The sequence below is a fragment of the Hippocampus comes genome, unplaced genomic scaffold, assembly GCF_001891065.2.
Source record: "Hippocampus comes isolate QL1 unplaced genomic scaffold, H_comes_QL1_v1.1 scaffold55, whole genome shotgun sequence".
Classification (NCBI taxonomy): domain Eukaryota; kingdom Metazoa; phylum Chordata; class Actinopteri; order Syngnathiformes; family Syngnathidae; genus Hippocampus; species Hippocampus comes.
Window position 1 is genome coordinate 147,302 of NW_017806170.1, and position 27,783 is coordinate 175,084.

The window sequence follows — 27,783 nt, forward strand, 5'->3', positions numbered from 1 at the left end:
TGTCACTTTAATACAGATAAATGCTCAACACTTAAGACTAACATAAAGGCTACACATGCTTTGTTTTTCTTGAACAAAAAAAATTGACCATTGGTCAAGAAGATGTTTAATAATAAGGGTTCCGCTGAAAATAAAAGAGGCATCTGTAGTGGCAGCATTATGGCTTGTATCAGTTGGAAACTTTCCATGGGAATTCCCGAGAATCAAGCAAACAGTTTTGAGTTATGCTGACTTGCAAAATTTCAGTATCTTAACTTCCCATGGAAATTTACCGTAAATTTTCCACTCCTATTCCGAGATAAGGTGATTTTCATTTTATTTATTTTTTCATCCCTGACGCGTAACAGGCTGAGCGCACGAGCGCTGAGGTTTGACCGGGAGGAGTTGAACCATGTTGAAGCAGGCAGGCACTTAACGGTGACAACACGCGTCCAGCTTTGGGTGATTAGTATAGTGTTCAAAAGCTTAAAAACAAACAAATGGTACTACAAAAACTTCAAAGTCAGTCCTACAGCATCCTTCTAAACGTGGACGATTAGTCAAAAAAGCAGCAGCGCGGCCGAGTTAGTATCACTGACGTGTATGAACATTCCAAAACACTTTCTTTCGCTTTCAGTAGGTGACACTCAGCGTCTCGCTCCCAACAACCGCTTTCTTTCAAATGGAACCTCCAAATTAAATCCTTTAGTTGCGGCAGTCGCCATGTTAAAGAGAAGCCGGGCCACACTGAAAAGAAAGGGGGGGGGAATCTTTGTGTGGATAAATGAGCAATTTCACGCATATTCTTGGGGACTTTTTACAAGACCCTCAAAATTTTTTAAAACATTAAAATCTCCCAATTTTCCAAGAATACACGTTAATTTATACATACTAAAAGGTAAAAGACAATCAAGGAATAAATGAGTCCAGTTTGAATGGAGGGTGGGGTGGGGGGGCATTCGAACTGGAAGAATAAATTACTGGTAGTCATTTTCCACTTTTCTAAGAGTTCAGATTTTCAAAGAATAAAAGGTGTAACGTGTTTAAGAAGGGGGAAAAAAATCCTACTTTGCTGAGCATTAATTTAAGTTTATGTGAGGAAGAAAAATCTACATGTACAGTATTACTTTTATCATGTGACCAAGTCCCCACACAACCAACTGAAAATTCCCACTCAAACCCAATATTGTCCGAGACTCTGAAATGACTTTACTTCTGCAATATGATTGTCATTTCTTTCGATGAAATGTTGATTTGACTTTTGTCCTTGGCCGAACTGGCGATATTGCCGTAATGTAACCACAACAGCTTTCTCTTCTGTGTGTGTGTATTCTGAAACGATCCACATCACGTTCTGCTCAGTTAAAAAAAATTCCCCAACTTTTCAGACTTTTACATGCTAAAATTATTCTCTTAACGTTACGTTATATTTTGCAAAATTCACTTTGTTTCCTTTTAATCGCGTCATGATTTGTTGAACTCTCGCAAGGATGACATTTTACGCCTTGAAATGACAAGGACGATTCATTTCATTTTTTTTTTTTTCTCTCAAAGTGACCACTTGTTCTTTTCAGTGAGTCCCAGCCACTCTTTGGGACGCATTTGGAGCTCAGCTGGGCATAACGACGCGGCGCAGTGCAAAACGCTAACTTGATTTCACAGACCAACAGAGCGGACATGAAGCGAGGCTGCCTCATCCAATAGACAAACATATGATTGACTCTTTTAAACACATCGAAAAGGCTTTCTGGCGCCACCGCGGCAGCTGAACGGATCTTCGCCGGTGGCCAAAAAAGCACCTGTCAGAGATATGAAGAGGAGACGACGGACACACGCGGTTGGATGAGGCCCACATGCACGAAGGGAGATGGCGTCGCAGGACTGGTCAACAAGGCACCGGGGAGGAAGCAGGAAGGGGGCGTGATGTCATCTTAATGCACACGGAGGGACTGGCCCGTAACCTGTCCACGGGACGAATGGCGTCACGCATCAAATCCAACGGCAGGATGGTAACGGGGGTGTGTCTGAAGTGAGCCAGCGGGGGATCAACTCATGAAGCGTACCTGGGAGATGTCCACTCCGGTGAGCTTCTCCACAGCCGAGGGCACGCGGGTCATGATCTCCAGGACCTCGCCGGCCAGCTTGGCGGCGCCGTCCTCGGCCATCTGCGGCACCGCGCGGAGAAAGAGAACAAGTCAAGACACGTGTAGCGGGTCTGCTTTTCAAGGTAGAGTTTGCAGTGAAGAGGGGAAAAAAGTGATTTGCTCACCTTCCTACAATAATGGCCCATGTCCATTTTTTAATATTTTTTTTCTCCCCCAGGCAGCAGTTTTTTTAACTCTGGTTAGCCACAAAAGTTAAAAAGTAGGAATCTGAAAGCTCTCTGCTTGACATCAAGGCTTATCGAGGTGTGACAACCACCGGCGCCAACGTGAACGTTCCCATTGGGTCATCAAGTAAGCTGATCACCTCGTCACCATCATCAAACAGGTAACGTTTCGCTTTTGCTTCTGCTCATCATGATCGTGGCGTGCTGCCCGGGAGCGCGCATCGGTAACCTGGGGGTGTTCCTTTGGGGGGGTCGGATGCAGTAGGGCTACATTCCAATGTTGCCAGCTGCTTCAAGACTAAATGAACGAAACTCTGGCACTGCACGGTTGGTAACTCATTCTGCTATAACGGAGTGAGATCCGGCGCGCAGATCCGCCTCTGCTCAAGGCCGTACGGGGCCCGGCGCCTTTCGTTCGCCCGTGACACGCGCATTAAGTGTTGCTGCAAAAGAGGAACTGACCAGAGGGAGCTTCTCCAGCAGCATGTCCACCATGGCTCCTTCTCCGTACTGCTTGAAGGCTTCGGCCTTCTTCGACATCTGCTCAGCCTCGGCGCGGCCTTTGGCCTCCAGGGCGATGGCCTCCGCCTCGCCCTTCATCTACACACACACACATAGAAGAGAAAGCGGATTGTTGTCAGGCTAGTCAAAATTGCATTTCTCTCCGTTATAATTCCCCATCCCCCAAAAAAATACTCACTCTGATGGACTCGGCCTCGGCCTCAGCCTCCATGATGAGCGTTGCATTTCTCTCCGTTAGTAATTCCCCACCCCCAAAAAAAAAAAGCCTCACTCTAATGGACTCGGCCTCGGCCTCAGCCTCCATGATGAGCTGCAGGCTGTCGGCAGAAGAAAAACAAACGTTACTTTGACGACTCAAAGCAAATCCTAGTTTGGGAGTCGTCGGATGCCTGCCGAGATTGACTGTCGGGTGCTTTTACCGCTGGGCCTCGGCCAGCCTTTCCAGACGATACTTCTCGGCCTCGGCCGGCTTCTTGACCTTGGCCTCCAGCTCCTTCTCCTTGCGCGTGATCTCCTGCTCTTGCAGCGTGATCTGCTGGCTGCGCTCCACCACCTGCACTTGCATCTTCTCCTCCTCAATGCGCTGCTTGGTCTTGGCCACCTGCCAGGATGAGAGGGCGGCGCTCGGAGATGAGCTCCCGCAGTGCCGTCGGGAGGCTTGGCGGAACGAGCAGGGAGTTACGTACCTGAAGCTGATAGGCCATTTCCGACTCCGCCTTTTTAGTGTTGACCTCCACGTCATAGGCGGACTTTTTCAGCTCGTAGTCCCGCTGGGATTTGGCCATGTCGATCTCGTTCTTGTATTGAGCAGACACCTTCTCCTGCATGGCCTGGGCCTCCTACGCGGACGAGAAGAAGACGTCGAGCATGGAAGGTTTGCTCGTTTGGAAGACGACTCTCTCACCTTGATGACGGCGTCCCGCTTGTACTGAGCCTCTCCGATCCGGGCATCCTTCTGCACCTGGGCTGTCCTGGCCTTGCCCAATGAGTGGAGGTAGTCCTAAACCAAACACAAGAGACAGCCGGATGTGATTATTCCACCTTAAGATGTATTGACTGAACAATATAATTATTTTTTTAGTATACAACTGCGCTGTAGACATTATTGCCAGCTAGTCATAATATTTTGGCTGTCTTAAGTCGACATTACAGGGTACCCTAAAATCATCCATCTGTCTGACGGCGCATGGTTGCCATGGTAGCACTCAGCACTAATTTGCCGCTAATGTACAGAGCGGTTGAGGGAGTCAATACGGGCCACTTAAGTGTATTAGTGGCCACGGCTACTAAAAGCTTCATGAAAAGATGAGAAAGATGCACGTAGAGTCCACAGCGACTAAATATCCTTGCAGACGGACTGTTAAAAAGTTGTACGTCCGCAGTCGGGGATGATTACGTCACCAACTGCTTGCTGTGTGTTTATTAATATATCCCCTGACTGGATTGGTGCCGAGGCGCCAGGCACTTTCCTGTGATGAAATATCATCCATTTTCTGTCGTCGGAGTATCATCCCATGTTTGAATGTGAACCGATAGCCAAGTTGGCGGTGTGTCGTGAAACTTTTTTCTGTGTAGCTGCAGCTGCATTCGGCATTGTTGTTTTACAGAGAGCGTCTACCGATGGTTTGATAATATCCCATTTAAAAACATGGAGACCGGCAGTCATTGGTCCAAAGTGGCTCATGGATGTACAAATTTTTTTTTTGGCTAAATTTAGCTGTTGCGGCTTTTAATCACGTGTGGTTTGTAGTCTGGAAATTACAGTACACACAGTAACCGGGCTGCTGCTAGTGTGGATGCATTGGCCACCAGGGTCCAGTCTAGTACAAACATGAAGACAAATTGCACAAATAAGTGACTTAGGAAGCTGCAGTCATATTCATGATTTTTGAAGAGGATTAGGAATATATACCCGAGTGTTTAATTTTTTTTTTTGTCTATCTACATGTGATGCGGCACCGTTTGTGTTCAAACATCCGTTGCTTATAACAATGACAGCATTGATGATAGCTCCACAAACCTAATGCATTTGTGGCGTTTTGCATTGAGTGCCGGCGTTACGCTAACGGACCATCCTAAATTGTTCCTATTCACTACATGTGGAATTCTTTGCATTGATGTAAAAACGTCCACTGCGAGCAGCAATCAACAGCAGGAAGCAACCTGTTAGCCCCTTCGGCTGAGGAAATGTTCACGATGTGCCGCTCGGTGTGATGTTTGCTGACGCCATTTAGTGCACAGATGTCAAACCGTGGTCATCGAGGGCCACTATCCTGCATGTTTTCAATGTTTCCCTCCTCCATCACGCCTGATCCAAATGATCTGCTCATCAGCAAGCTCTGCAGTAGCATGGTAACGATCCCGAGTGTTAGAATCGGGTGTGCTGGAGGAGGGGAATCATTCGGGGTAGTGGCCCTTGCGGACTCGCGTTTGACATCTGTGATTTTTTTTAATGCGGCGGTGCCGAATTTGACTGCCGGGCTGTGTTTCTCTGAAGTGCCTGCCTGATCATCGTGGACATCTTTGAGGGTGTAGCTGACCACTCCAATCCCCATGTTGACCAGGTCTGAGGAAGCCACCTTGAAGACCTGCTCCGAAAACTTCTTGCGGTCCTGGTAGATCTCCTGCGGCAGGTGAGAAACGCATTTTAGTCACTCGTCCTAGCGGGTGGTTGGCCGAGGTGCCAATGATCCGAAATCATAGCATTACCTCCACGGTGAGGTGAGCGATGATGGCCCTCTGATGGCCCTCCAGCGTCTCCAGGGCAATCTGGGCGATCTCGGGCTCCGACTTGCCCATGAACATCTGGCAGGCGGTAGCTAGCATCTCCTTGTTTTGGCCCTGGATCTTCACCTGCGAGGTAAAAAGGTATGACCGCACGGGGAAAGACGCGTCAATGTTATTACAAGATGGCACTAAAGCACTACTTTTATTAGACAAGGTTTGGGCTTGAGTACAAAAACAACGAGACATATGCGGCAGAGCATTGTGATCAAAATGTCATCATCAGTGAGGACAATCAGGGAGGAAGTGAGAAACCTCCAAAAAAAAACTTCCCATCAGGTTTAAGGAACTTTCCAACTGTTTGCATGTTGCTCATGTCAACTATGCCCCTGAAAGAGCAAACTCCAGGGTATTAATCATATTTTGCAAATACAACATACCACAAGAAGATCATTATAATGTTTTGACACTTGTCCAGAAAGGCACTGTAACATTTTGAGAGTTGTTTCGACTACTTTATACAAAAATCAGTTTCAGGATGATGCAATGCAGTTCTACAGCCTCACAACTCTAAACGTACCGTCGAACTGTTACGTCATTGTCATTTTCTCGAGTAATAGATGTCATTGGACCATGAGTTGCTAACTTGGTGGTCAGTCTGTGTTTGAAACTGCGACGGCATGAGATAGAGTTCAGATAAGCGCTGACATTGTTGACATTGAAAAGACACGCCTCCTCTTGGCTGTGATTGGTCAGACAGAGTGGGTTTTCCCAGTGTAGAATTTTTTTTTTTTTGGATAACATTTAATTTGTCAGTCTGTAGCAGTTGACACTGAGCACCCCCAAATCAAGGTAGGTTTAAAAACCCTTTCATTGTACATGATCTCATTTAAAATGTGACATTTCTCCTTGTCCAGCCTCTCAAACGTTACCTGAGCGATGCCCGTGACAGAGATGGGCACACCGTGGCGGGTGTACACTTTGTCGCTCTTCACATTTAGCGTCAGCGTGTTCAGCGTGATCCTAAAACGGAAAAGGGGGCAAATCAAGAACCGGATCTTACAGACTACCGCGGAAGTTGAAGTCAAGCTCTAAAACGCTACAATGTTCAAGCTCAAAAGGGAAGCAGAGCCGCAATGGGTTATGTTGGATGAACAGATGAAACACAATTGCTTGTAAAGTTAATCAAGATTTTAGGATGCAAACCGTTTGACTCTGGAACATTTTTTTCCCAGTTTCCATTATTTTAATAGGCCAATAGCTAAAAAATATTTTCAAACAAATTGACTGTGAGGGGTTGCACCGTAAGTATATGCCAACAAAAAACACAAATGTAATAACAAGGTTGAGTTATTATACAAGAGGATCTGAGAGGCAGAGCCAGGGACAAGTAAATCAATTAGCAACCACTCCCCCGGGCCCGTAATGACCAGCAAGACCAAGAACGGCATTTTACACTCGTCTCCTACCAACAAGCTGGATGTTTCAAGACCAACATTTCGAGGGCAGCCCAACCTCAAAAAAAAAAAAAAGAAAGAAAGAAAACCAGTGTGATCACCTCTGGATTTGCTGAATACATGGGAAGACAAACACTCGTCCTCCGGCGATCATCAGAGGAGGAGAGCGGCCAAAGCCTGCACGGAAAGCGGAGGACGCACAACACAAACAATGACTTTCACAAATGTGGAACTGGCTGCATTCAAATTGCAACCTTTCACACACACATACACAAAAAAATACCTCTGTTAATCCATAATGTCTTTACACAGGATTCCCCTGCTAAACTTGATAAAAAGCTAAACATAGGTTTATGCTGTAATAAGCTTCCACGTGCATGATAGTAAACAATCTAATATCGATACAAATGTCAATCATGTATTATCTCAATGCCACAACTGGGATTCTGTCAATTGGGTCATCTGTTTTTTTTCTGATCCAATTATTGTTTTTATCTTGTTTTTGGATAATTTGGTAATCGAATCTGTGCCCTTAATCGTTATGCAACGTCATCGGCACACGTGATCGCTCAAATCAGTCACATGACACAGTTGACGTAAATGGTGGTAAATAAAGCCGTTTCTCCTTTCACGCAACAAAAACGACAGCCCACTGCGAAACTGAACAAAACAATTATCAAATTATGGATTCACATCCCGTTTGCAAAGACAGAATAAAAACAAGAGAATCTGGTAGAAGTTAGAAAAAAAAAACATTTTATATACAAGATTAAAAAATGTAAATATAGTAATCACACAGTTTACCTGAGACCACCATGGCTTCATTGGGTCCACACGTGTAAAACATTTTGGCTGCTTTGACTTAAAAACACAAACGGAAAACCTTGTCAGAAATAAAAACACAACGATTTCTTTTCTCGGGTGTTTGTAAACAATTTCACTAAATATTGGTGGGGATTAACGGGTTTTATATGGAGAACGTTCGGTGCCCAATAAATTTGATTACAACAATGCGCAGTACCGACACGACCCCGCCCCCACGACCGAGAAATTAACCAAGAAAACGACACGAAGCTCGATACATCCTGTCAATATTTAAATTCAAGACATTTATCGACAAGTTTTACACAAATAAAGACGGCCAAATGACAGTGTTTGGTGGTGAAATCCCGCATGATATGCTCCACCCCTTTAGCCCCCGCCTCCACATTCCGAGGAGTTTAACGGGTAACGCTGCGACGACGTTGAAAAGAAAAACGTATGAATAAATCGTTGGGGCGGAGGTTTGCCTTACCGTTATTCGTCGGGGAACGATTAAAAGGAGCTTTCTTCGCGTTGGGGCGGCTCGAGTGGGAGAGGTGCTGTTTACCGTCAATCGGAACGACAAAAATGTCTGCTCGACCGGAAGTGCAACATGGCCACGCCCATTTCATTCACTCTATTACCATCTAGTGGCCAAGCGTGAACCTACACGTTAAATGCCAACATTGTGACGTGAAAGTCATGACGAAATTGAACTTTTCTTCGACTTTATAGCTTCCAAAATTCATATTATTACATAAATCAACATTTAAAATATCTGGTCGACAATTATTGAAATTCCACAAATGCTCACTTATCCAGTGGCCCACATTTCCTGCACAAAATCCCGTCCAATTTATGGGAGGAAAAAAAACAACACTGTTCTAACATCGGTATCGTTAGCTTAATAGCATATTTCCATAAATCATTTTTTTACAATTTCGGAAAACAAGAAAATGACAGAAAATCTACGTGAATAAATTTTTTTTATCAATATTGTAACAGTGAATTAAAAATTAATTACGCAATTATGCTCCTCGACGTAACAATATGCTGAACCCCCCCCAACATAATATACTATTAAAAAAAAAATCGACATTTTACATTTACCAAAAAAAAAAAAAAATCTCAAATTCATTGAGAAAATTTATTTTGAATTCACAATTTCTCAACCGTCTCAAAATGTTTCACTCTGCAGTGGCGAAATAAATTATTCTGTCCAATTTAAACTATTTTGGCAATGGGGCTGTTTTTTTGAGCCAATCTGGTTTCAAATTCATTCTCTGGCCCTCAAGGACATCAGCAGTTTTCCCGCCCTCTGATTGGTTTGTCAACGCAATGTTCGACTGCAAGCACATCTGTAGCAAATTATGCACATTTATATATTTATTAATCAGCATCTCTGGTGAATATGATTTATTTTATTTGAATCTTTTGGTGTGTTTGCCAAGTTATTAGGGTTAGGGGTTACATATTGATTCTGATTGCCTCAGATTATGATGCACACACAGTTCGGTGCTTTTTTTCCCCCTCAAATTTGGGAATGATATTGATGGTTTGTATGACTACAACGTGGACAAGGGGTGGTATTAAGAGGTTAATTAATATAAAATACATAGATGATTTTTCAACCTGAAAACAAATCTGTGTCTGAAAAACAGCTGCGTTCTGTCTGCCTGCTTTATCTCCTTGCCACTCCCAACTCTGCAGCAGCAGCAGCAGCAGCGACGACGCTCCTGCAACAGGGCCCCAGCCAGCTCCGCAACAAACCCAGCCAATCCTGCACGTCAAGCAGGCCTGGCTTCCCACAAGCCACGCCCCCTACTCCCAGCCTGCCTTTCCCTGGAGGTCCTCCAGCATTATAAAGCCATTGTCCAGCCGCCTCGCCTCGTCTCTCCTCGTCTCATCTCTGCTCGTTCAACGAACTCTCCCCTTTTTTTGTCCCCGACTTTTTGGCAGCCACTATGAGGGAGATCGTGCACATCCAGGCCGGCCAGTGCGGCAACCAGATCGGTGCCAAGGTAGGAAACAATGAGGAGAGAGGGAAAAAAAACCTTCAACAAAACAGATATTCGATCAAGTTTCGACTTGAGTGTGGGAAAACGGTCTTAATTTATGCAGGTGGGCTAGGCAGGCAGTGTTTCCTAGTTGGTGGACAAAAGGCTCACCCAACAAAAGGAATGAAAATGAAATTCTCATTTGCATGCAAGAAGAAGAGTGGCTGGCTGGCAGTGGCACGCAGTGGCACGCAGTCTTTTGTTTTAATAATACCATTGTGCAGTGCGGTGTCATGGAGGGTGGGTGTGGAACGCCGGAATAACGGTACATTTGTCTCCTCGGGGTCACTATTCGGGCGTGTCTGCTCTTTGTCTGCCTGCCTGCCTGCCTGTGTGGAAATGAGAGAAATACTGAAGAAGTGTAAAGTCCATTCAACGTCGATTCCTCTCTTTGTCCAGCCGTGCGTTTAAATATCCCGCACAAAGGTGTTAATGTTGTTTTTTTTCCTGCCTTTCCCAATTTCTAGGACTAATCAATAATTGCCATCGATTAGATTTTTATTTCTGAGGGCTGGCGCAGATGGTTCAGACTATCAGCTGCTGGGTGTGGCATAGATAATTGACAGACAAAGCATGAAAAAAATATTTTAAAATGACTCACAAACTCACAATGTTTTTGAGGGGTGTTATCTATTGATCTAATGATTAAAAAAAGCATTTTCATTTTATTTTGCTTTCATTGGCACTTATCTTATAATTGAGCATATGACATCATTGTGCTTGAGGGCCACACATCTGCTTGGCAAACAAGGCTACAAACGCTTAAAACAACAACCCACTTGCCACATGATTGCACTTTTTTTTCTTAGCAACATCATTTTGGTGCTATTTTCAATATATTTCCATAAACCGTGCTTTTATAAGTCTCGATTTGGTTTTAAATAGAAAGGAGATTAATTCAAATCTCAATAAAATACTCTGACAACATAGACAAATTACAACTGAAATCAAATAAATATGGTACATAATTTGAATCAACATTTTTGATGTGGCTTTGATTATAGTTTGAGGCCTATTTAAAAATTAAAAATGAATTAATTGTAGGTCAAATTAAATATTTTTAAAAGGATAGCAAATGCACAATGTTTCATAATAAAAATCTAAATGGTACATGATGCCCTCTTTAATTAAATAATAATAAAATAGTCTAATATAAATTAAAAAAAAAACGTTAAGTCTTTAAAGCCTTTTAAATTTAAAATTTAAAAAATAATGAATGAAAACAAGTACAAGATGCTCTGTTGAGTTAAAAAAATACTAAGATGTGTACTGTATATATTTTTTGAGTCAATTGTGGGTCCATATGAATAAAGACAACTGAAAATTAACAATTTAAAAAACAAATCCAAAAAACAATATAAGATGCCCTATAATTACTGTAATGCACTGTAGAATAAAAAATATACACAGTATTTCATTTGAGAACAATGCATGCATTAGTTTTTTTCCCCCTCCATTAATAACAAATACAAAATTTCATAAAAATCAAAATACATTGTACAATATGGTACAGGGTGTGTTTCAATCGATGTAAAAAAAAAAAAAAGATTTAATTATTTGTTCCGATGTGTGTCTTGTCTTTTGTCTTTGTGATCGATGTGGATTGTTCCTCCCTGAAACCAAATGAAGGCGAGGGTGGGGGAAGGAATGAAGGAAACAGCTGACGCTCATTGCATCCCGGGTGAACCCACAAATTGAATTTTCTCCCTGCTAATCTGCTCATGGCCAGCCTATGAAAGAATAGCATCAATTATACGGCTACATTTGACATTATTCTCCTGTCAGATTTGGCTCTTTTGTAGCATTTGCTGTCCCTGCGGACCCACTCGGGTGCCCAGTCCGGCTTTGATTGACACAATGGCTGAGCGGGCGTCATCGTGGCTCAAGTGGGTCAGGGTGTGGCATCATCACTCTTTGATGCTTATTGTCCTCATTCTTTCACCGTCAATGTTTTGATGATCGCTGTCAGTCCTCATATTAAGGTCACTTTTTTTTTGTTTTAAATAATAGTCCACAGATCTCCCAATCTTTTAAGTACTGTGACCCGTTTATCCAGATTGCTCTAAACCCTGCGTCTGCTGCAAAAAAAAAAAAAAATGAGGCTGCATGACACATGGAAGAAAAGTTGGAAGATCTCTTCTTGCAAATAGCTACTTGCTTGCATCAACGGTTCCACTGGCTTAGAGGGGTTTAAATCTCACAAGTGTGGTCTTTTAAAGGGAAAAAAGAGGGAGGGGGGTGATCTTAATACACTCAGCTTTTTCAGTGTGACGTTTATTTTTAGTTCGAAGCAGATGAGTGGCGTCTTTGTGCCTTGTTCTTTGCATGTTTAAATGTCAAAGAAGTGCCCAGTCATCAGTCTGTGACTCCAAGGGAAGTCATCGCAGCTGCATCATGTTCAATGGCTCAGTCAAAGGAGGGATCATCCCGCACTGCAAAGCCAACCCTGCAAACGTGCACACTCCTGTTTTTCTCATTCAGACTCCCCCTCTCCCTTCCCCCTACGACTTGAACACCACTGCTTGTTGAACATTCATGTGATGCTGTGTGTGGGTGTGTGTGTGTTTGTGTGCGTGTGTGCGTGCGCGTGCGCGCAGTTCTGGGAAGTGATCAGCGATGAGCATGGCATCGACCCAACGGGGACCTACCACGGAGACAGCGACCTCCAGCTGGACAGGATCAGCGTCTATTACAATGAGGCCACAGGTTACACGACATTCTCTTGAAGTCATTCTTACTACAATATGTGCAGAGAAATGAATGAAACTGTTCCCTAGGTTGCACAATGTGAAAGATGTTTAACAAATGTAAAGGAAAAATAAATAAAATGCATAAGGAGTGAAAGAAAGCAGTTAAGGCGTAACATTTGAGGTACATTTTTCTGGATATTTTGGTTCAAAATTCGACCATTAAACAAGATTTTTTTTTTTTTAAAGAAATGTAAATAAATATAAATTATATTATAATATTTTAAGAAATAACAAAACCAGCAGAAATGTCTCTTCCAACCCACTGTCATGTTACAAAAAAAAAGGATCAAGCATAAAGTAGCCAAAAGGTTAATGATCCCTGATTTAAAGTATAAAAGAAATATTTTGTGAATGTGTATACATTGTAGATAATTCAAACAATGGCTTGATTTCAATTTATTTATTGACTTATTTTTTAACTTGCAGATAAGATTTTTTAACTTGCAGATAAGCCCGGCATTGTCTAAGTAAATCTAGGTTAGCTTAGCAGCAGATTTGCTTCTGGGAGAGTTGGACATGGAAAGATTGAGGACAGAGGGTGGATTCACAGCATGGGAGAAGAGGGGAGGGACTTCAGCATCCTTTTGTGTTTGTCTTGTTATTTTTTTTCACTGTTTTGTTTTCCATTACTGTGCTCTTTTGGACTGTATCCTTATGTGGGCCTCCTTCTTGTCTTCCTGCTGTAAGGAGGGAAATATGTCCCCCGTGCCATCCTGGTGGACTTGGAACCCGGCACCATGGACTCCGTAAGGTCCGGACCTTTCGGACAGATCTTCAGACCTGACAATTTTGTCTTTGGTGGGTGTGTTGATAAACCCTGTTTTCAACAGTACTCACACTCCATAACGAAAGGGGGAATTGGCAGTGGTAAAACTGCGAGCAAGATTTGCAATTAATGTAGTGTCCCTTCACTAACACCCCTCGGACCCCCCCCCCCTTCAGTTTGTGAGTCAAAACCATGCCCCCCCCCCACACACACACTAATGTGCATGACTGCACTTCTCAAATCGGCAGAGAAGACACATCTAACTTGAACAAAATAGCAATACTAAGCTAGCATTAGCACTGTCAACAAGTAGACATAACCCACCACTGCTACATTGGTAGCATGACTTATTTGGTAAGGAGTGTTACTTTGACATTAAATGTTACTGGTTTTAAGTTTTATTTATCGGAATGAACACTGAATTAAAAATCAAAAAGATGCTAGAAACATAGATGTGGCAAGAAATGTTTTAGTGGCAGAGTGTAGTTCGAAAGGGAACAAGCCTATTTTAACAAGACTAAACAGTACAAATTCCGCATGAAAGAAGAAAGAAAGTAAAAGTGAGAATCATGAGCAAAATAAATGCTCAAAGAAATCTCTGTTTGTACACTGGTGCTAGTGACCCGGTTGCGTTTTTCAAAGTGCAAGTCATTATTCACTTTTTTGTTGTTGCTTGAACTTGCAAGCACAGACTTGAGATATTAATCAACTCGCTTCACAAGAACGAACTTGAAAAATTCCTCTTAAAATGAGGTTTCAAGCTGTTAGATGCCACTCCCAGTTGCAGTGTTCTGTCAAAGTAAACAAAATTAGGAGAATTACATATTGTGTAAAACGGTCTTTAGTCTGCTAGCTTAATGCTAATGCTAACACAAATTGGGTAACCTATATACAGTATAACCATTTAATCAGATATTTGAACACAAACGGTACACCAAGACATTCAGGCATTCACGACCGACTAGCCTTTCGTGAACAGAATGGCTAAATTGTGTTGTCGTGTAGGTCAAAGCGGTGCTGGAAACAACTGGGCCAAGGGTCACTACACGGAGGGCGCCGAGCTGGTGGACTCGGTCCTGGATGTGGTGCGCAAAGAGTCAGAGAGCTGCGACTGCCTACAGGGCTTCCAGCTCACACACTCCCTGGGCGGAGGAACCGGGTCAGGGATGGGAACTCTGCTCATCAGCAAGATCCGAGAGGAATACCCTGATAGGATCATGAACACCTTCAGCGTGGTGCCTTCCCCCAAGGTGAGATCACTTTATTCGTCCATTTTCTCTAGTCATTGTAAAGCTCTTCTCAAATTCTTCTTCTCTTAGCATCTGTAATGTATTTGAAAAATGCTGATAGCCATGCAATATACCGTTTCCTTGGAAAACGGGGGTAAAATGGGTGGTGTGGGGGGGTGACTGAAAACTGATGGAAAAAAAAAACACAAACCCTTGGAAAAAAATCTGTGAATATGCGAATCCGTGGGTGCCATTGTAATGTCAACGGGGTTCCACTTGTAACAGTGTCTGGAGTAGTGTTACAGTTTTGTCATTAGCATGGTGCCAGTATCTCTCTGGGCTTGTTTCAACTTCGGGCCCGAAGCGATTCCATGGCTTGACTTCCCTGTTGCGTCGTCTCTATTCAAACATGCCATCCAAACAGGATCATGATGCATTTTTTTTTTTTGTACTAAGGTGTCCGACACAGTGGTGGAGCCCTACAACGCCACTCTGTCCGTCCACCAGCTGGTGGAGAACACAGACGAAACCTACTGCATCGACAACGAGGCGCTGTACGACATCTGCTTCCGCACACTCAAGCTGACCACGCCCACTTACGGAGACCTCAACCACCTCGTCTCCGCCACCATGAGCGGTGTCACCACGTGCCTGCGCTTCCCGGGCCAGCTCAACGCCGACCTGCGCAAGCTAGCCGTCAACATGGTGCCTTTCCCCCGTCTGCACTTCTTCATGCCCGGCTTCGCCCCCCTCACCAGCCGCGGCAGCCAGCAGTACCGCGCCCTCACTGTCCCCGAGCTCACGCAGCAAGTGTTCGACGCCAAGAACATGATGGCGGCATGCGACCCACGCCACGGCCGCTATCTGACCGTGGCTGCCGTTTTCCGCGGCCGCATGTCCATGAAGGAGGTGGACGAGCAGATGCTGAGCGTGCAGAACAAGAACAGCAGCTACTTCGTGGAGTGGATCCCCAACAACGTGAAGACGGCCGTATGTGACATTCCACCCCGCGGCCTCAAGATGGCCGTCACCTTCATCGGCAACAGCACGGCCATCCAGGAGCTGTTCAAGCGCATCTCCGAGCAGTTCACCGCCATGTTCCGCCGCAAGGCCTTCTTGCATTGGTACACAGGCGAGGGCATGGATGAGATGGAGTTCACCGAGGCCGAGAGCAACATGAACGACCTGGTGTCTGAGTACCAGCAGTACCAGGACGCCACGGCCGAGGAAGAGGGCGAGTTCGAGGAGGACGCCGAGGAAGACGCTTAAGAGAAGAGGATTGACGAGGAAGTCAAAGGGCCCACCGCTTATGTAACAGGAGACCACATAGTATCAAGCTGTGCTAGAATCCGATTCTTTTAGACAATGTTAGTGTCCCCATGTCATTCATCTCCAATAAAATCTGTCAAATGAGAAGCTGCTGTCTCTTTATCATTGCTCACCCTGGCGATTCACTTTTCAATCTGCAAAACATGATTTAGTTCAGGTTCCAAAATGGCACCAAGGGCTACTTCATATTAAATCGGGATTTGGCGCCATCTTGTGGGCATTTACACTAAATGAATAAATTCCCTCAAATATCAGTAAATTAACAAGTACCTGTAGTCACAATATAGATTAGGCTGGGGGAATAAATTAATAAATTCGTCTCAGTTACTCACAAATAGATTTCAGTGTGAAATCTAGCGTTGGTTAAATACAAAGCCCCCATTTTGTAATATATATAATATATTTCTTGTGAGTAAAGAATTTTTGTGGGAATTAATGGACCTCAGGGCCTGCAACCACGAGGAATAAGAAAGTAATTCAGCACACTCAGGCATAGTTTCCAGTGGCAACAGACCAGGATAATAGCGCTGTATTAAGTCATGTAATATCTGCTTTGTAAGCAATATTATGGTTAAGGCTGCATAACCAACATGACAAGATGGCCAAGCGGGCATTAGGAATAATAAGCCACACGTAAAAAATACCTCGCTCGAACATCGCTGCATTTATTCAGGCACTGATAAGAGGTATGGATGTTATACAAATTTTATAAATGTTTAAGTGTATACATTGAAGGAGAGTAAGGCTCTTCATTAGCAATTCATAGCAAGGCCGAATGGCCAAAACATAGGCTACTTTTTAAATTTATCTAACCACAGGAATACTTACATAGTTTAGTCAAAAATAACTACAGTGTGTATGGCAGCAACCTAATCTTCCCTTTCAGGAAATAACACAAACCATTTTTTTAAAATTCCGCGTACCCTTTAAGAGACACGTGGCGCGAAACAACTCCATAATTTTGATCCAATCAGAGACTTGACAATCCAGAAGAGAAGTGCAAATAGCCAATGGGTGTGTAGTACATATGAAATACCCTCACCATGACCAATTACGCGAGGTCTTGACATTATTGTAGGCGTGATCTAGCGCCACCCGGAAAAACGTTAAAGTTGTTTATCTTTTCTTTGAGTGAAGTGGTGTTCCGCGAGGCAAGTCTACACTAGTTACTTTCACCATGTTCTAGGTTCATACTTATGATATCAAATAGGAAAATGTACAACATTTAGCCATCAGAATGATCAACAACCCGGTTGCTTTGAACTTGCCTTGTTACTTTTGTGCTGGATGTATGCAGTTACGTTTGAGTCCTAAACTCATCTTATCAGTTTGTTCGCTAACGCGATGAAAGCACAAGATTTGGTGGCGGATTCGGTCAGGGCAGCTGCTATGCGAACGTTCTCGCAGGAGCACATAACCGTTCACGCTAACGTTAGCCTCGTAGCATCTGATGGTGGCTTAGAAGAAGGCTACAACAATTGCATATGAAATGTGTGATTATGATTGGCAGACTGCCTCCTTCCTGGCGAGGAATGGACGCTACTCAGGCCGTCAACGACTCCTTGTTTGAGTCAGATGAGGAGGAAAAGGAAGAGAAGCCAAACAAGGCACGGCAACCTTTAGCCAAGCTCTGCATCTTGAAGAATGACCACGTTCCTGAAAGAGGTGAGAGGCAGGCCTGTAGCGGCTGTGTAGCCATCAGAGGCAGTGGAACCCGAGGCCAAGTGGGCCACGTACTAAACCCAAGCACACATACCATCCACTACAATGTTGTATTTGCGATACAGTGCGAGTGTCTTTTTCTTTAGAAACTTAAACAATGATTTGTGTTTTTTGGGGTTAATTGGACTAATGGCATTTCAGCGGGTGATATTGATCAGATACACTGGCACGAGTGTGTATGAGTTAGGAGCTTAGACAGAACGAATTAAAATTTGCAAGTCAAGTTACCGCTGTGTGTGCAAACAGTAAACGCAATTTCTGAGCGGACACTAAGGAGTGGTTTTTTTAAGTCAAGTTACCGCTGTGTGTGCAAAAAGTAAACGCAATTTCTGAGCGGACACTAAGGAGTGGATTCGTTTCTAGCATTCAAATGGCAAGTGAATAAACCAACGTTCTGTAGGTCATGATATGAGTCTCAACATAAGGGCTTTGATGCACACCCAATGCTGATACCAATTATTAGTAATCAAGGTGACCAATCACCAGTATTTCGAGCCAATATTCATTTTCATAAAAAGGGAAGATAAAGGCATCAATAAATTAAAAACTCCAACTCTTACCTTTGTTGAGATGTCTTTTAGCATGCTTATTGAATAACTATTCCCCTAATTTGGCTGACATTGCATTTTCTGTCCACAGAATTTCCCCTTTTTATGGGTGATAACGTCCTCGGTCGTGACGTTAGCACCTGCACGCTGCCCTTGCTGGCGCCCTCCGTGTCTAAACAGCACGCCGCCATCCGCATCTCCCTCCATCAGAGGCGAGGATCCCGCAGCGGAGTGGAGATTGAGGCCGTGGTGCGGGACTTGGGCAGCATGAACGGCACCCGCATTGGCCGCATCAAGTTGATCCCCAACATACCTTACCCCCTCAGCGAGGGGAACCGTCTGTTCATGGCGGACATGCCGTGTCAGTACCTCGGCATTGGCGATGCACACCAAAACATCGGGGGTCAGCCGTCGGGTGTTGGTATCAGTTTAGCGAGGGATTCTGTCGAGAAGAGAGATGGCCTCAAGGAGATGTCGCAGGCTTGGGCTAAGGTTTCGCCTCTGGGTAAAGCGGAGAAGAAGCCTGCAAAGAACAGCTGTGTGTCGTTTGAGGCCACGCCAGTCCAGTTGCAGCGGACTCTGGTCCCAGAATCAGAGTCGGACTCTGACGGGGAGAGGCCAAGGAACAGAGAGAGCCGGCGTAAGCTTCAAGGTATGTGTATGATTTGTCGCGGTACAGAAAACGGTTTAGCAAGTAGGGATGGGCGATGTAGCTCAACTTCCCGTCATTTTCCTTCCTCTCGGGCAAGTAGTGCACTGAATTTATCCTCCGTCCATTTATCATTTTGGCCTCCATGTTGTGGTGTCTGCCTTCCTAATTTTCTTGGATACTTACAGGATCAGATTCCAGCCCCACCTGCTCAACCTTCTTGAGTCCCACAAACAAAATAGTCCCTGAAAGGTATGTTTTACTTTTTTTTTTTTTTTTTTTTAACCGATCCCTCAAATCAGCGTGTACCAAACAAAATCTAAAGTTGAAAAAAGAATTACGTGAACATCAAATGAAAACGAAAATGCTTACCAAAAAAAAAAACAACGAACTGAAACTACAATAAACATTGACAAAATGTCATCTTTGGTAATTAAATTGAATATATGAGCTTTTGGGGTTGATTACAAATGTATGTTTGGGGTATTACAGCACTGCCGGATGAAGGAAGGTCGAACAGTTGTCAGGGAGTTGTGGTCCTTGCTGTGTGTCACCTAGAATAAATAAATAACATGCCTGCCACCGGATGATGTTGCCCTGAGGCGACAGCAATGCTTGTGGCTTGTCTGTTTGGAGTGGCTGTCACACTCAGCCCAAAACGTGACGTAAAAAAAAACAAAGAAGTCATACTAAAACCAATAAAAAGTAAACTAAAAGAAAGTATTTTTGAAAAACTAAAAACACTCGTGGCAGGTTGATGAGGCACTCTTAAATTGTCCTTAGGTGTGATTGTGAGGGCAAATGGTTGTCTGACTTTGTGCGCCCTGCGATTGCTGGCAACCAGTGTAGGGTATACCTCGCCCACTGCCCGAAGACAGCTGGGATAGCCCCCAGTATGCCCGCGAGCCTCCTGAGGATAAAGCGGTTCAAAAAATGGATGGATAAAACTAATCCGAACTAACAAACCCATTCTGAAATCTAATTAAAACAAACCATGTTAAAAAAAAACTCAAAATGAAATAAAAACTAACTATAATTAAAATTCCCAAAACTATTCTCACCCTGGTACGAGCTAACTCGCGACCCCAACGAGCGCAAGTGTTGAAGGAAGTGGATGGATAGCTACCAAAACACCAATGATGGCCTCGCGATTATATACGGAAAGTTGAAGCTGCTTGTACATCTGAGCAATAATCTCGGTCTTTTCCATAGCCCCGACTGTGCAGATGGAACACCCATCACGTCGTCATCATCTACCAGAGAGACGTCTCACGGTCATGTCAGTTTCAGCAAAGAAGAGTCGGACGTGGATGCTGGGGGCCAGCAGAAAAAGGACACGCTAGCGTTTGTGGACGACAGTGACGAGGAGCAGGCGGGGGCGGCAGAAAATGGCCCTACGCCGGGAACGGCACACTCTGTGCTCGAGCAGCTGAAAACCCCGGCCAGCTTTACGGAGGAGGAGTTGCCGCAACTGTCCACAAGCACCGAGTCCCCACATGCCATCTCTAAATTTAACATGGACAGTGACACTGATGTGGAGGAGGACGCTGGCGAGCCCAAAGCGGTACCTGACCAGAGGTCGGACGTCGATTGCTTTCGTATGGACAGTGATACAGATGTGGACGACGATGACACAGGAGCCCCAACGGCACCTCCCGCACAGCCCGAGGAAGGTGAAGGTCATCTTGACGCGAAAGCCGAGGGTAAAAAAGGTGATGCGGCTCCTCCGTTGCTGCCAGATGACTTCCAGCTCGACAGCGACACAGATGTGGACGAGGAGGCTGACGACAACAGCGGGGATACGGCACCTTCCGGGCTAGCCTTGTTCGGGGACGTTTCAGAGCCAGAAGACGACCAGGCCCTCCTCGGTCTTAATACGCAAGCAAATGTCAGTGATTCAGCTGCAGGATCACATAACAGCAATGCGGTCCAAGATCCTCCCCGCTCGTCACCTGTCGCCACCGCGCCCTCCTCAGCCACTCCCGGTATCGCCGCAGCAGCTGCTCAGTCAGAGTCTGACAAAGACACTGATGTGGATGAGTCCAGTGCGCCCCCTGCTGAGCGGGACAGTGATACAGATGCGGAAGAAGAGAAAAATGCAATAACTCTTCCACGGACAGAAGGTCTACAGTTTCCAGAAGTGCAAAATTGCTCGACCCCTGTGCAACTGTCAGGTAAAAACAAGATGAGTTACATCTGTGCAATTGACGAAGAGCTGCCTCAAAAATGTGTTCGTTGTTGTGATTGTTTCTCTGTCATCAAGCCAAATACACAACTCATCAGTCAGAACTGAGAATTCTTACCTTTGTACCGTGAACCTCTGTTTCTCGAGAGGATACGCACCAGTGAAAGACAATCTGCGATAGAGACCGTATCAAATCCCCCCCCCAAAAAAAAAATAGTTTTACCCCTCCTATGCGCTTGAAACGCAATCAAACGTATCAAAACAGACGTAAATCTTCCTAAAACACTTTTAAACGTGTTAAAAACACACTTCAACCTACACTTTTAACTTCGATGTCTGCATCACAGTTTTGAGGTTTGGGTTTTAAAAACGGTGCTGTTTGCATGTTCTGCCGTGGGACTCTGGCTTCTTGTCTCATTCCCGAAACAGTTATACTTGGTTCATTGAAGACTCGGTGAGTGCTTCTTCTGATTGGCCGATGATCGGTGCAGGTTGTACGCAAGGTTTAGCCAAAGTCAGCCGGCATAGACTCCAGCTCACCCTGGCCCTGACCTTAAATTAGAACAAGCGCATTTGAAAATGCATGCAGATTCGGGATGTACTTCAGTAGATTTTTCTCACATTTCTTTTGGCTATGCAGCTAAGAAAGTTTTGGTAAGATGATGATGCTCTGAGTTAAGGATGTTGTTGTTATTTTGACCTGAATGTTTTCAGAAGGAGACGTGGAACAGATGGCGACCCAAGCTTTCCTCCCACCCTCTCTGGATCCATTTGAACGTAAGTTAGTGTTGAGCAACTCACGATTTGAAGCGGTTTTGTGGTTTCGGCTCAAATGGCTGCCCAGCTTCTGTCATTTAACTCAGCCCGAAATGCAACGCGAGGTAAAACGTACTTCCCTTTTTTATTTCATATATATGAAAAAAAGATGTACAGTATACCCCCCCCCAAAAAAAAGTAAAAATTAAGCCCACAAATCATGTTGAGACGAAACAAGACATCCAAGCTCTATTTAATTTTGCACACAAGTAAAACACCAAATTTCATGACTAGTATTTGTGAAAAAACTAAAACAAGTAAAAAAAATCATAAAACTGCCCTGAAAACGAATTAAAACAAACTACATAAAAAAATTCCAACCCAAATAAAAACTAACTAACTATAATTAGAACTCCAAAGTTAGAATATCCCTGACACAGGCCTGATTGGGGTTTACCTGATCCGAACCAAACTGTAGCCCCGGGGTGGGAAATAGCTTTATTTGGTAACTTTTTCCATATTTCAAAGACAATGCTTAAAGCCCCCCCCCAAATTTTCCCTTGCCTTACCTTAGGTGTCTTCAACGGTGCGGGAAGAGCTGCAGCCTCAAACGGCCAGGAGGAGGAAGAGGACTTTGCTGTGGCCGAGACGCAGTCGTTCATCCTTCAGCCCCAAGGGCAGATCCGGAGTTGCGACGATGGCGCCAACCGAGCCTCGGGCTGTGAGTCATCCGGCGAGGACACGGACGAACTGGCTAGCGGGGCAGTGTCCTTCCAGCTGGGGTTGTCTGACAGCAGCCACCTTCAGAGTGCAGCCCAAGCTCTGGCTATGGAGAGCACCCAGGCCTTTGACTCTGATCCGCAAGCGTATACAAAGCCACCAAATGCAGACACGACGGCCTCGCTTGGCAATGACTTCAACATCGAGGCCACCCAGGCCTACGAGGCCTGCGAGGCGCCCGACAGTAGTCCAGCCATGCCCGCGGGGAGTCCGAAGGTAAATCTTGCTTTTCAAGAAACGCAGGCCTATATTTCAGAGCCTTGCAGTGAGTCTGAAGAAGAGCCGAAGGAAGATACAGAGACCCAACCTCCTTTTGACTTGCCCACCTCTTCTTCCCTCGCTTTGGCTGAAACCAAACTCGTGGTTGCTTGCCAGGAAGAGGAGCGTCCAACCCCAGACAATCCTGTTGCCCCTTTGAAGCGAAAGCAGATTGCTAAAAAAAGAAATCTGAGCAAAGAACACGCGGAGGCACAAACTCCATTTGTCGCTCCCACCATTGGCAAATTCAGGCTTGGGTGTGCAAGAGAAGCCGAGGGCGCGAGCGCAGAGCAGCCGCAGCTTGAAGAAGCAACTCAACTTTTTACCGACGTGGACATCATGGAAAAGCAGCCCACAGCTGCAAGTCAAACGGAAGACAGTCATGGAGAGGACCCGATCGGAGTCTTATCCGAAACAAACGTACAACTCGATGAAGTCGCGCAGCCCATTGAGAGTTCTTCTGCTTTGGCTGTGAATTGTCAGCTTATGAGTATCGCCGCAACCCAGCCCATGGCTACAAGTGAATTTGAAGAAAGCGACGATGAAGACCCCATTCCTGTCTGGGCTCAAGGAAAAGTCCAGCTTGATAAAGAAAGGAAAGCCGATATGAGTTCTTCTGCTTTGCCTGCTAATCATCAACCTTGGGGTTTAGCCGCAACCCAGCCCATGGCTGCGACTGAAATTGAAGAAAGCGACGACGAGGACTCGAGTCCAGGTTTGGCTGAAGGAAACATACAACTTGATGAAGAAATGAAACCCAAAGGAAGTTCTTGCGGTTTGCCTGCTAATCATCAGCCTTGCCGTATAACTTCGAGTAAACGTGCGGAAACTGTCAGCAAAAACTCAACTGAAGTCTCGCATGAAAGTAAAATGCAGTCAAATAACGAGGAGCAGCCCAGTACGAGTTCCAACGTCTTGGCTGTCGCAACCCAGCCTGTGACCACCAATGAGCAAAGCGGAGATGAAGACTCGATTGCAGTCTTACATGAAAGAAAAATACAGCTTGATAAAGACCCACAACGTCACACAAATTCTTGCAGTTTAGCGGGTAATCATCTGTCTATGAGTATAGCCCCGACCCAGCCCATGACTCCAAGTGAAAATGAGGAAACGGATGTCGAAGACTCAGTCGAGGTTTTGCACGTGAGCAAAGTGCGGCTCAATAAAGAGACGCAAGCCACTACAAGTTCTTGCGCAGTTACAACCCCACCTGTAAGTATAGCAGCGACCCAGCCTTTGGCTACAAGTGAGGAAAGCGATGAGGATGAGGACTCCATTCCAGTCTTGCGTGGTAAAAGAAAAGCAAGGCCGCTGCAAATCATCGAGGACACGCAGTCCCTCAGCAGTACTCTTGAAATCCCATCAGACAGTTGGAATGAGAAAAGTCCGTCAAAGAACGGAGCCGAAGTCCCAGGGAGCAGTAATGAGCCCCCATCGGTAACTCCGATACAACCAGAAGATGAGGAGACTCAGACTAATTTTGACACCTTCCCTAACAATGATGAAGATGAACTGGGTCCTGGTCAAGAAGAAAAAGCCAAAGTTTCTTCAGCTGGAACTCCACCCATGGACACGTGTAAAGAGGAAGAGGCCGACAGCGAGATCTTCATCCCCGGCTCGAGGAAAAGAAAAGCCAAGCCGCTGCAAATTGAAGATGAGACTCAGTCGCTCGTATCTTCTCAAGGCGAGGACGAGAGATGTGAGATCCCAAATTCTGCACCTTCTGCGGTTGACTGTCAGCCAAGGAGCGCAAACGAACCAAGCCCACGGGCCCAACAGAGTCAATCTGAAGTCGGAACGAGTGTCACTGTCAAACACTCAAAAGGAACGCGGTCACAATTGAGAGAAAAGGAGGAGCCCGGGGAAAAAAGACAAACAAGAAGCAAGATGGGGAAGCCGGGGCCTGCTGGGAGTGCGCTTGAGGAAGAGGCCACGAGGCGGCAGAGCGATCCCCTCGGGGTTCGAGGCGGGAAGCCAGAGAGACGACAAGGTCCAAATGCACGCAGGGGAAAGAAGGAAGGAGAAGAAACGGAAGCGGCGGAGGATCGACAAAGACACGAGAGACTGGAAACGGAAACGAAAGAGCAACCGAGACGGGATCAAGCAGACAAAGCGCCTCAACACAACCAAGAAGGAAAACCCGAGGCCACCCCGAGAGCCCGAAGAGGAACCAGAAGAACCGTTGCCGCTCTTCCTGTCGCAGCTGCAGATCAAGACGATGTCCCGGCCAAGAGGACCAGATTACGCTCCAACTCTGTCAGCTCTGAGGTGTCCACTTCAAGCGCCCAAGGGAATCGAGGCCGAGGGCAGGACAGTCACGGCCCTCCTGCCATGGGTACACTTTCCAGATCCAGCTCCTCCAACTCCCTCGCTTCGGACATGTCTTGCAGCAGCCTCGGCTCTCAGAGAGGGAGAGGAGGGAGGCAACGGGGAAGCGGGCGCAAAACCGAACCCGGGCCCAGCCCAATCCCGCCTATCTCCAGTCAGAGTCCCGCTCCTACACCTCGGTCGCGGGGCCAAAGGGGCAAGAAGGCAGACGTTTCCCCCACTGCGCTTTATGATGAAAATGACAAAGGGAAGCCCGGTTCAAAACAGGCGCCTGTCACGAGGGGGAGAAGGCGAGCAACTGTAAAAGAACCCTCAAATGCATGTGAGGGGAACAACTCCGCCGGTGAATCTCGCCTCCCTCAAAGAAACATCAGGGGTAGAGCTCAGAGGACGGTAAAAGGCGAAGCCTTCGAGGTGCTGGTCACTCCCTCGGGCAGCAATGAGGCGGAGGCCAAAGACGTGGTAGAAGGAAGGAAGCGAGTGATGAAGACAGAAGCGCAAGATGAGAAGCCAGCTCCTGTCCAAGCCAAGAGAAGAGCCAAAGCGTCCTGTGCTCAGGGGGGCAGGAATGCGAGGGACTCTACCCCCGACGTAGCCACCGAGCATGGAAATGCGACATCTGTCCGCGGTTCTGGTGAAGGCGCCCAGGTAAGTCGGTCTACACTTTTTCTTCAATTGGATTTTGGACTGATATGAACTCTGAAATATTGGTGGTTGCCCACGTGCTAACGAGATTTTCACTTGATGATGACGGTCGAGGCGCCATACTTTGGCTCGTGCCTTTCAGACAGAATCGGTCAAAGCAGAATACGGGGCCATTCGGACATTGAGGTGGATGCTATGTGCGCCAGGGACTCCAGGGGGCGCCAAGATGGGAATGAGGAGGGGGGAAAAAATCACCTTGAATATTCGTTTATATTAACTCTTCAAATGGGAAAGATAGTAGGCCTGTAGTTTAAAAAAAAATCCAAATAAGTCCCAACGACAATGCACTTTTTATTACTTTATGGCCAAATGTAGCATTTGTTGATGAGCATTTACATCTGACAGGCGAACATTTATTCCTGCTTTTAATTGTCTCTCGTGAATGATTACGTGGGTACTGCCTGCTGATGATTGATACTGCAGAACATCATCTTGAGTGCTGCCGCTGCTGCTGCTTGTCTCCCTTCTGATTCACCCTTTTTCAGTGATGAAAGTCTTTCAAATTTTCATGAAAATTCCTCCGGAAAAATTGCCTACAATTAATCCGGATATTAGTTGGCAACATTGAACGAACACGCGTTTGAGTTTGTTGTTTTGCTTTCGCGAGCGTAGCCATGTGGAGGCACTAACGCTAGTAACAGTCACACCCCTCCCCTCGCATGGCCTTTCTAAATTTCGCCGAGAGCAGAAGCCGGAAAGGGTGCACCTGTGCACACAAAATCCAGATGAATCATTGAATGTTGGGTATTTGAGCGTTTTGTGTAAAGTAATTCATGCGTAATGTTCAAACAGGTAGACAGGCAAGCTGACATACGCGCAATAGACGCGAGTGTGAAGAACGCGTTCAAGTGGTCATGGCTTGAAGAAAAGGACTTGAACGGAGATTTTTTGTCCGACTACATTCGAAAGGTCGACAAACCTGGTAAGTCACTTAAAATCATATATATATATTATGTATATCTCAAAATATTAAAGGCAACTCATAATACTATTAGTATTACTAGATCCATATCTATATCTCAGATAGTGAGCAATCTGGTTGAGTGTATCAGTACAACGCGACGTAACAAGTTTGAGACTTAAAAGTTAATAGTAATTACTACAGATCAACTTCTTGAACATGTTTTGCTGCATGGTATAGAAATTCTAGGATATAGTTTCGTGGACATTCTGTGTCTATACTATAATATGTATAATGTGACGAAAAGGACAATTTTAGATGTCTTTTTACTGAATACTTCACTTAATTCATTTGTCTTGAGATAAGCAGGCATATTTTAATGACAAATGTGATTTTGTGGCAAAAAAAATCTGGGCTTGGGCCTTGGGGAACTTCCGCCCACTTTTTTTTTTTAGGTTCAAGACTTTTTGGAGGCTTCTAATGTCTTCAGTGTGCTAAAATATATAGTAATGAATACACAGATATGTTATGCTTCATATCTATTTAAATATGTGGAGATACCTGTTTGAAGTGTCTCTGTAATGTCAATTTTAAGAAAAATATGTAGTAAATTTCAAGTACCAATGAATGATATGGTCCAGACTTAAATCGCTGTAGTCTTACATAGGTCCGTAAACTTAGTGTATTGATATTTTATTTTATGTGTCTGTGTGATTTCATTTCAGAAATAAAACCTGCATTATTTTTTTCACTCATTCTTATCATATTCTTTCAGGGCTTGCCTTCTGTATTTGGTGCAATGCTACCCTAAAGTACGGATCATCGGGGAAGAAAGATTTGAAAATCCACTCAAAGAAAGCGAAGCACAATGCTGTGAGGAAGTCCATGGGAAGAAAGCAGTCCCTTCCCGCAGTCTTCAGTGCAACCAAAGCCACGAACGAAGGAACAACTACCAAGCCTTTCTCCAGTCTGCCAAACGGAGCTGCGCCTAATATACTTGACAGTAGC

The 27,783-nt window shown here is 45.1% G+C and overlaps 3 protein-coding genes across 11 annotated transcripts in view; 2 read left to right on the plus strand and 1 right to left on the minus strand.

Moving 5' to 3' along the window:
* Positions 1-322: 322 nt before the first annotated feature.
* Positions 323-8,459, minus strand: flot1b (flotillin 1b). Of its 4 annotated transcripts, XM_019896036.1 has the most exons (14): positions 8,306-8,459; positions 7,816-7,872; positions 7,113-7,188; positions 6,487-6,577; positions 5,540-5,683; positions 5,335-5,454; positions 3,735-3,830; positions 3,517-3,669; positions 3,250-3,431; positions 3,129-3,147; positions 3,009-3,035; positions 2,771-2,908; positions 2,043-2,144; positions 323-1,940 (listed from the first exon to the last, which is right to left on the minus strand). In XM_019896036.1, exons 1-14 carry the CDS (start codon positions 8,442-8,444, stop codon positions 1,911-1,913), a joined length of 1,374 nt encoding a protein of 457 aa, XP_019751595.1. In that variant the 5' UTR covers positions 8,445-8,459; the 3' UTR covers positions 323-1,910. The 4 variants fall into 4 exon arrangements, with proteins under 4 accessions (XP_019751595.1, XP_019751594.1, XP_019751597.1 ...); XM_019896035.1 differs by lacking the exon at positions 3,009-3,035 and having other exon boundaries at positions 3,102-3,147; XM_019896038.1 differs by lacking the exon at positions 3,009-3,035 and having other exon boundaries at positions 3,102-3,147; positions 7,816-7,863; positions 8,306-8,418.
* The window catches only part of mdc1 (mediator of DNA damage checkpoint 1), a 29,659-nt gene continuing 6,757 nt past the window's right edge, over positions 4,882-27,783 (plus strand). For 2 of the 6 annotated variants that reach the window (XM_019896026.1, XM_019896030.1), the window contains exons 1-7: positions 17,012-17,094; positions 17,454-17,608; positions 18,305-18,865; positions 19,051-19,114; positions 20,075-21,036; positions 21,762-21,824; positions 22,378-25,817. In XM_019896026.1, coding sequence (XP_019751585.1) covers positions 17,476-17,608; positions 18,305-18,865; positions 19,051-19,114; positions 20,075-21,036; positions 21,762-21,824; positions 22,378-25,817 — 5,223 coding nt within the window. In that variant the 5' untranslated portion in view covers positions 17,012-17,094; positions 17,454-17,475. Of the gene's footprint in view, positions 4,887-17,011; positions 17,095-17,453; positions 17,609-18,304; positions 18,866-19,050; positions 19,115-20,074; positions 21,037-21,761; positions 21,825-22,377; positions 25,818-27,783 lie in introns of those variants that run through there. The other 4 variants (XM_019896028.1, XM_019896027.1, XM_019896031.1 and 1 more) reach the window with 4 other exon arrangements.
* tubb5 (tubulin, beta 5) lies at positions 9,650-16,030 on the plus strand. Its single transcript, XM_019896040.1, has 5 exons — positions 9,650-9,833; positions 12,467-12,575; positions 13,307-13,417; positions 14,391-14,635; positions 15,071-16,030. The coding sequence occupies exons 1-5, from the start codon at positions 9,777-9,779 to the stop codon at positions 15,881-15,883; spliced, it is 1,335 nt and encodes a 444-aa protein (XP_019751599.1). The 5' UTR covers positions 9,650-9,776; the 3' UTR covers positions 15,884-16,030.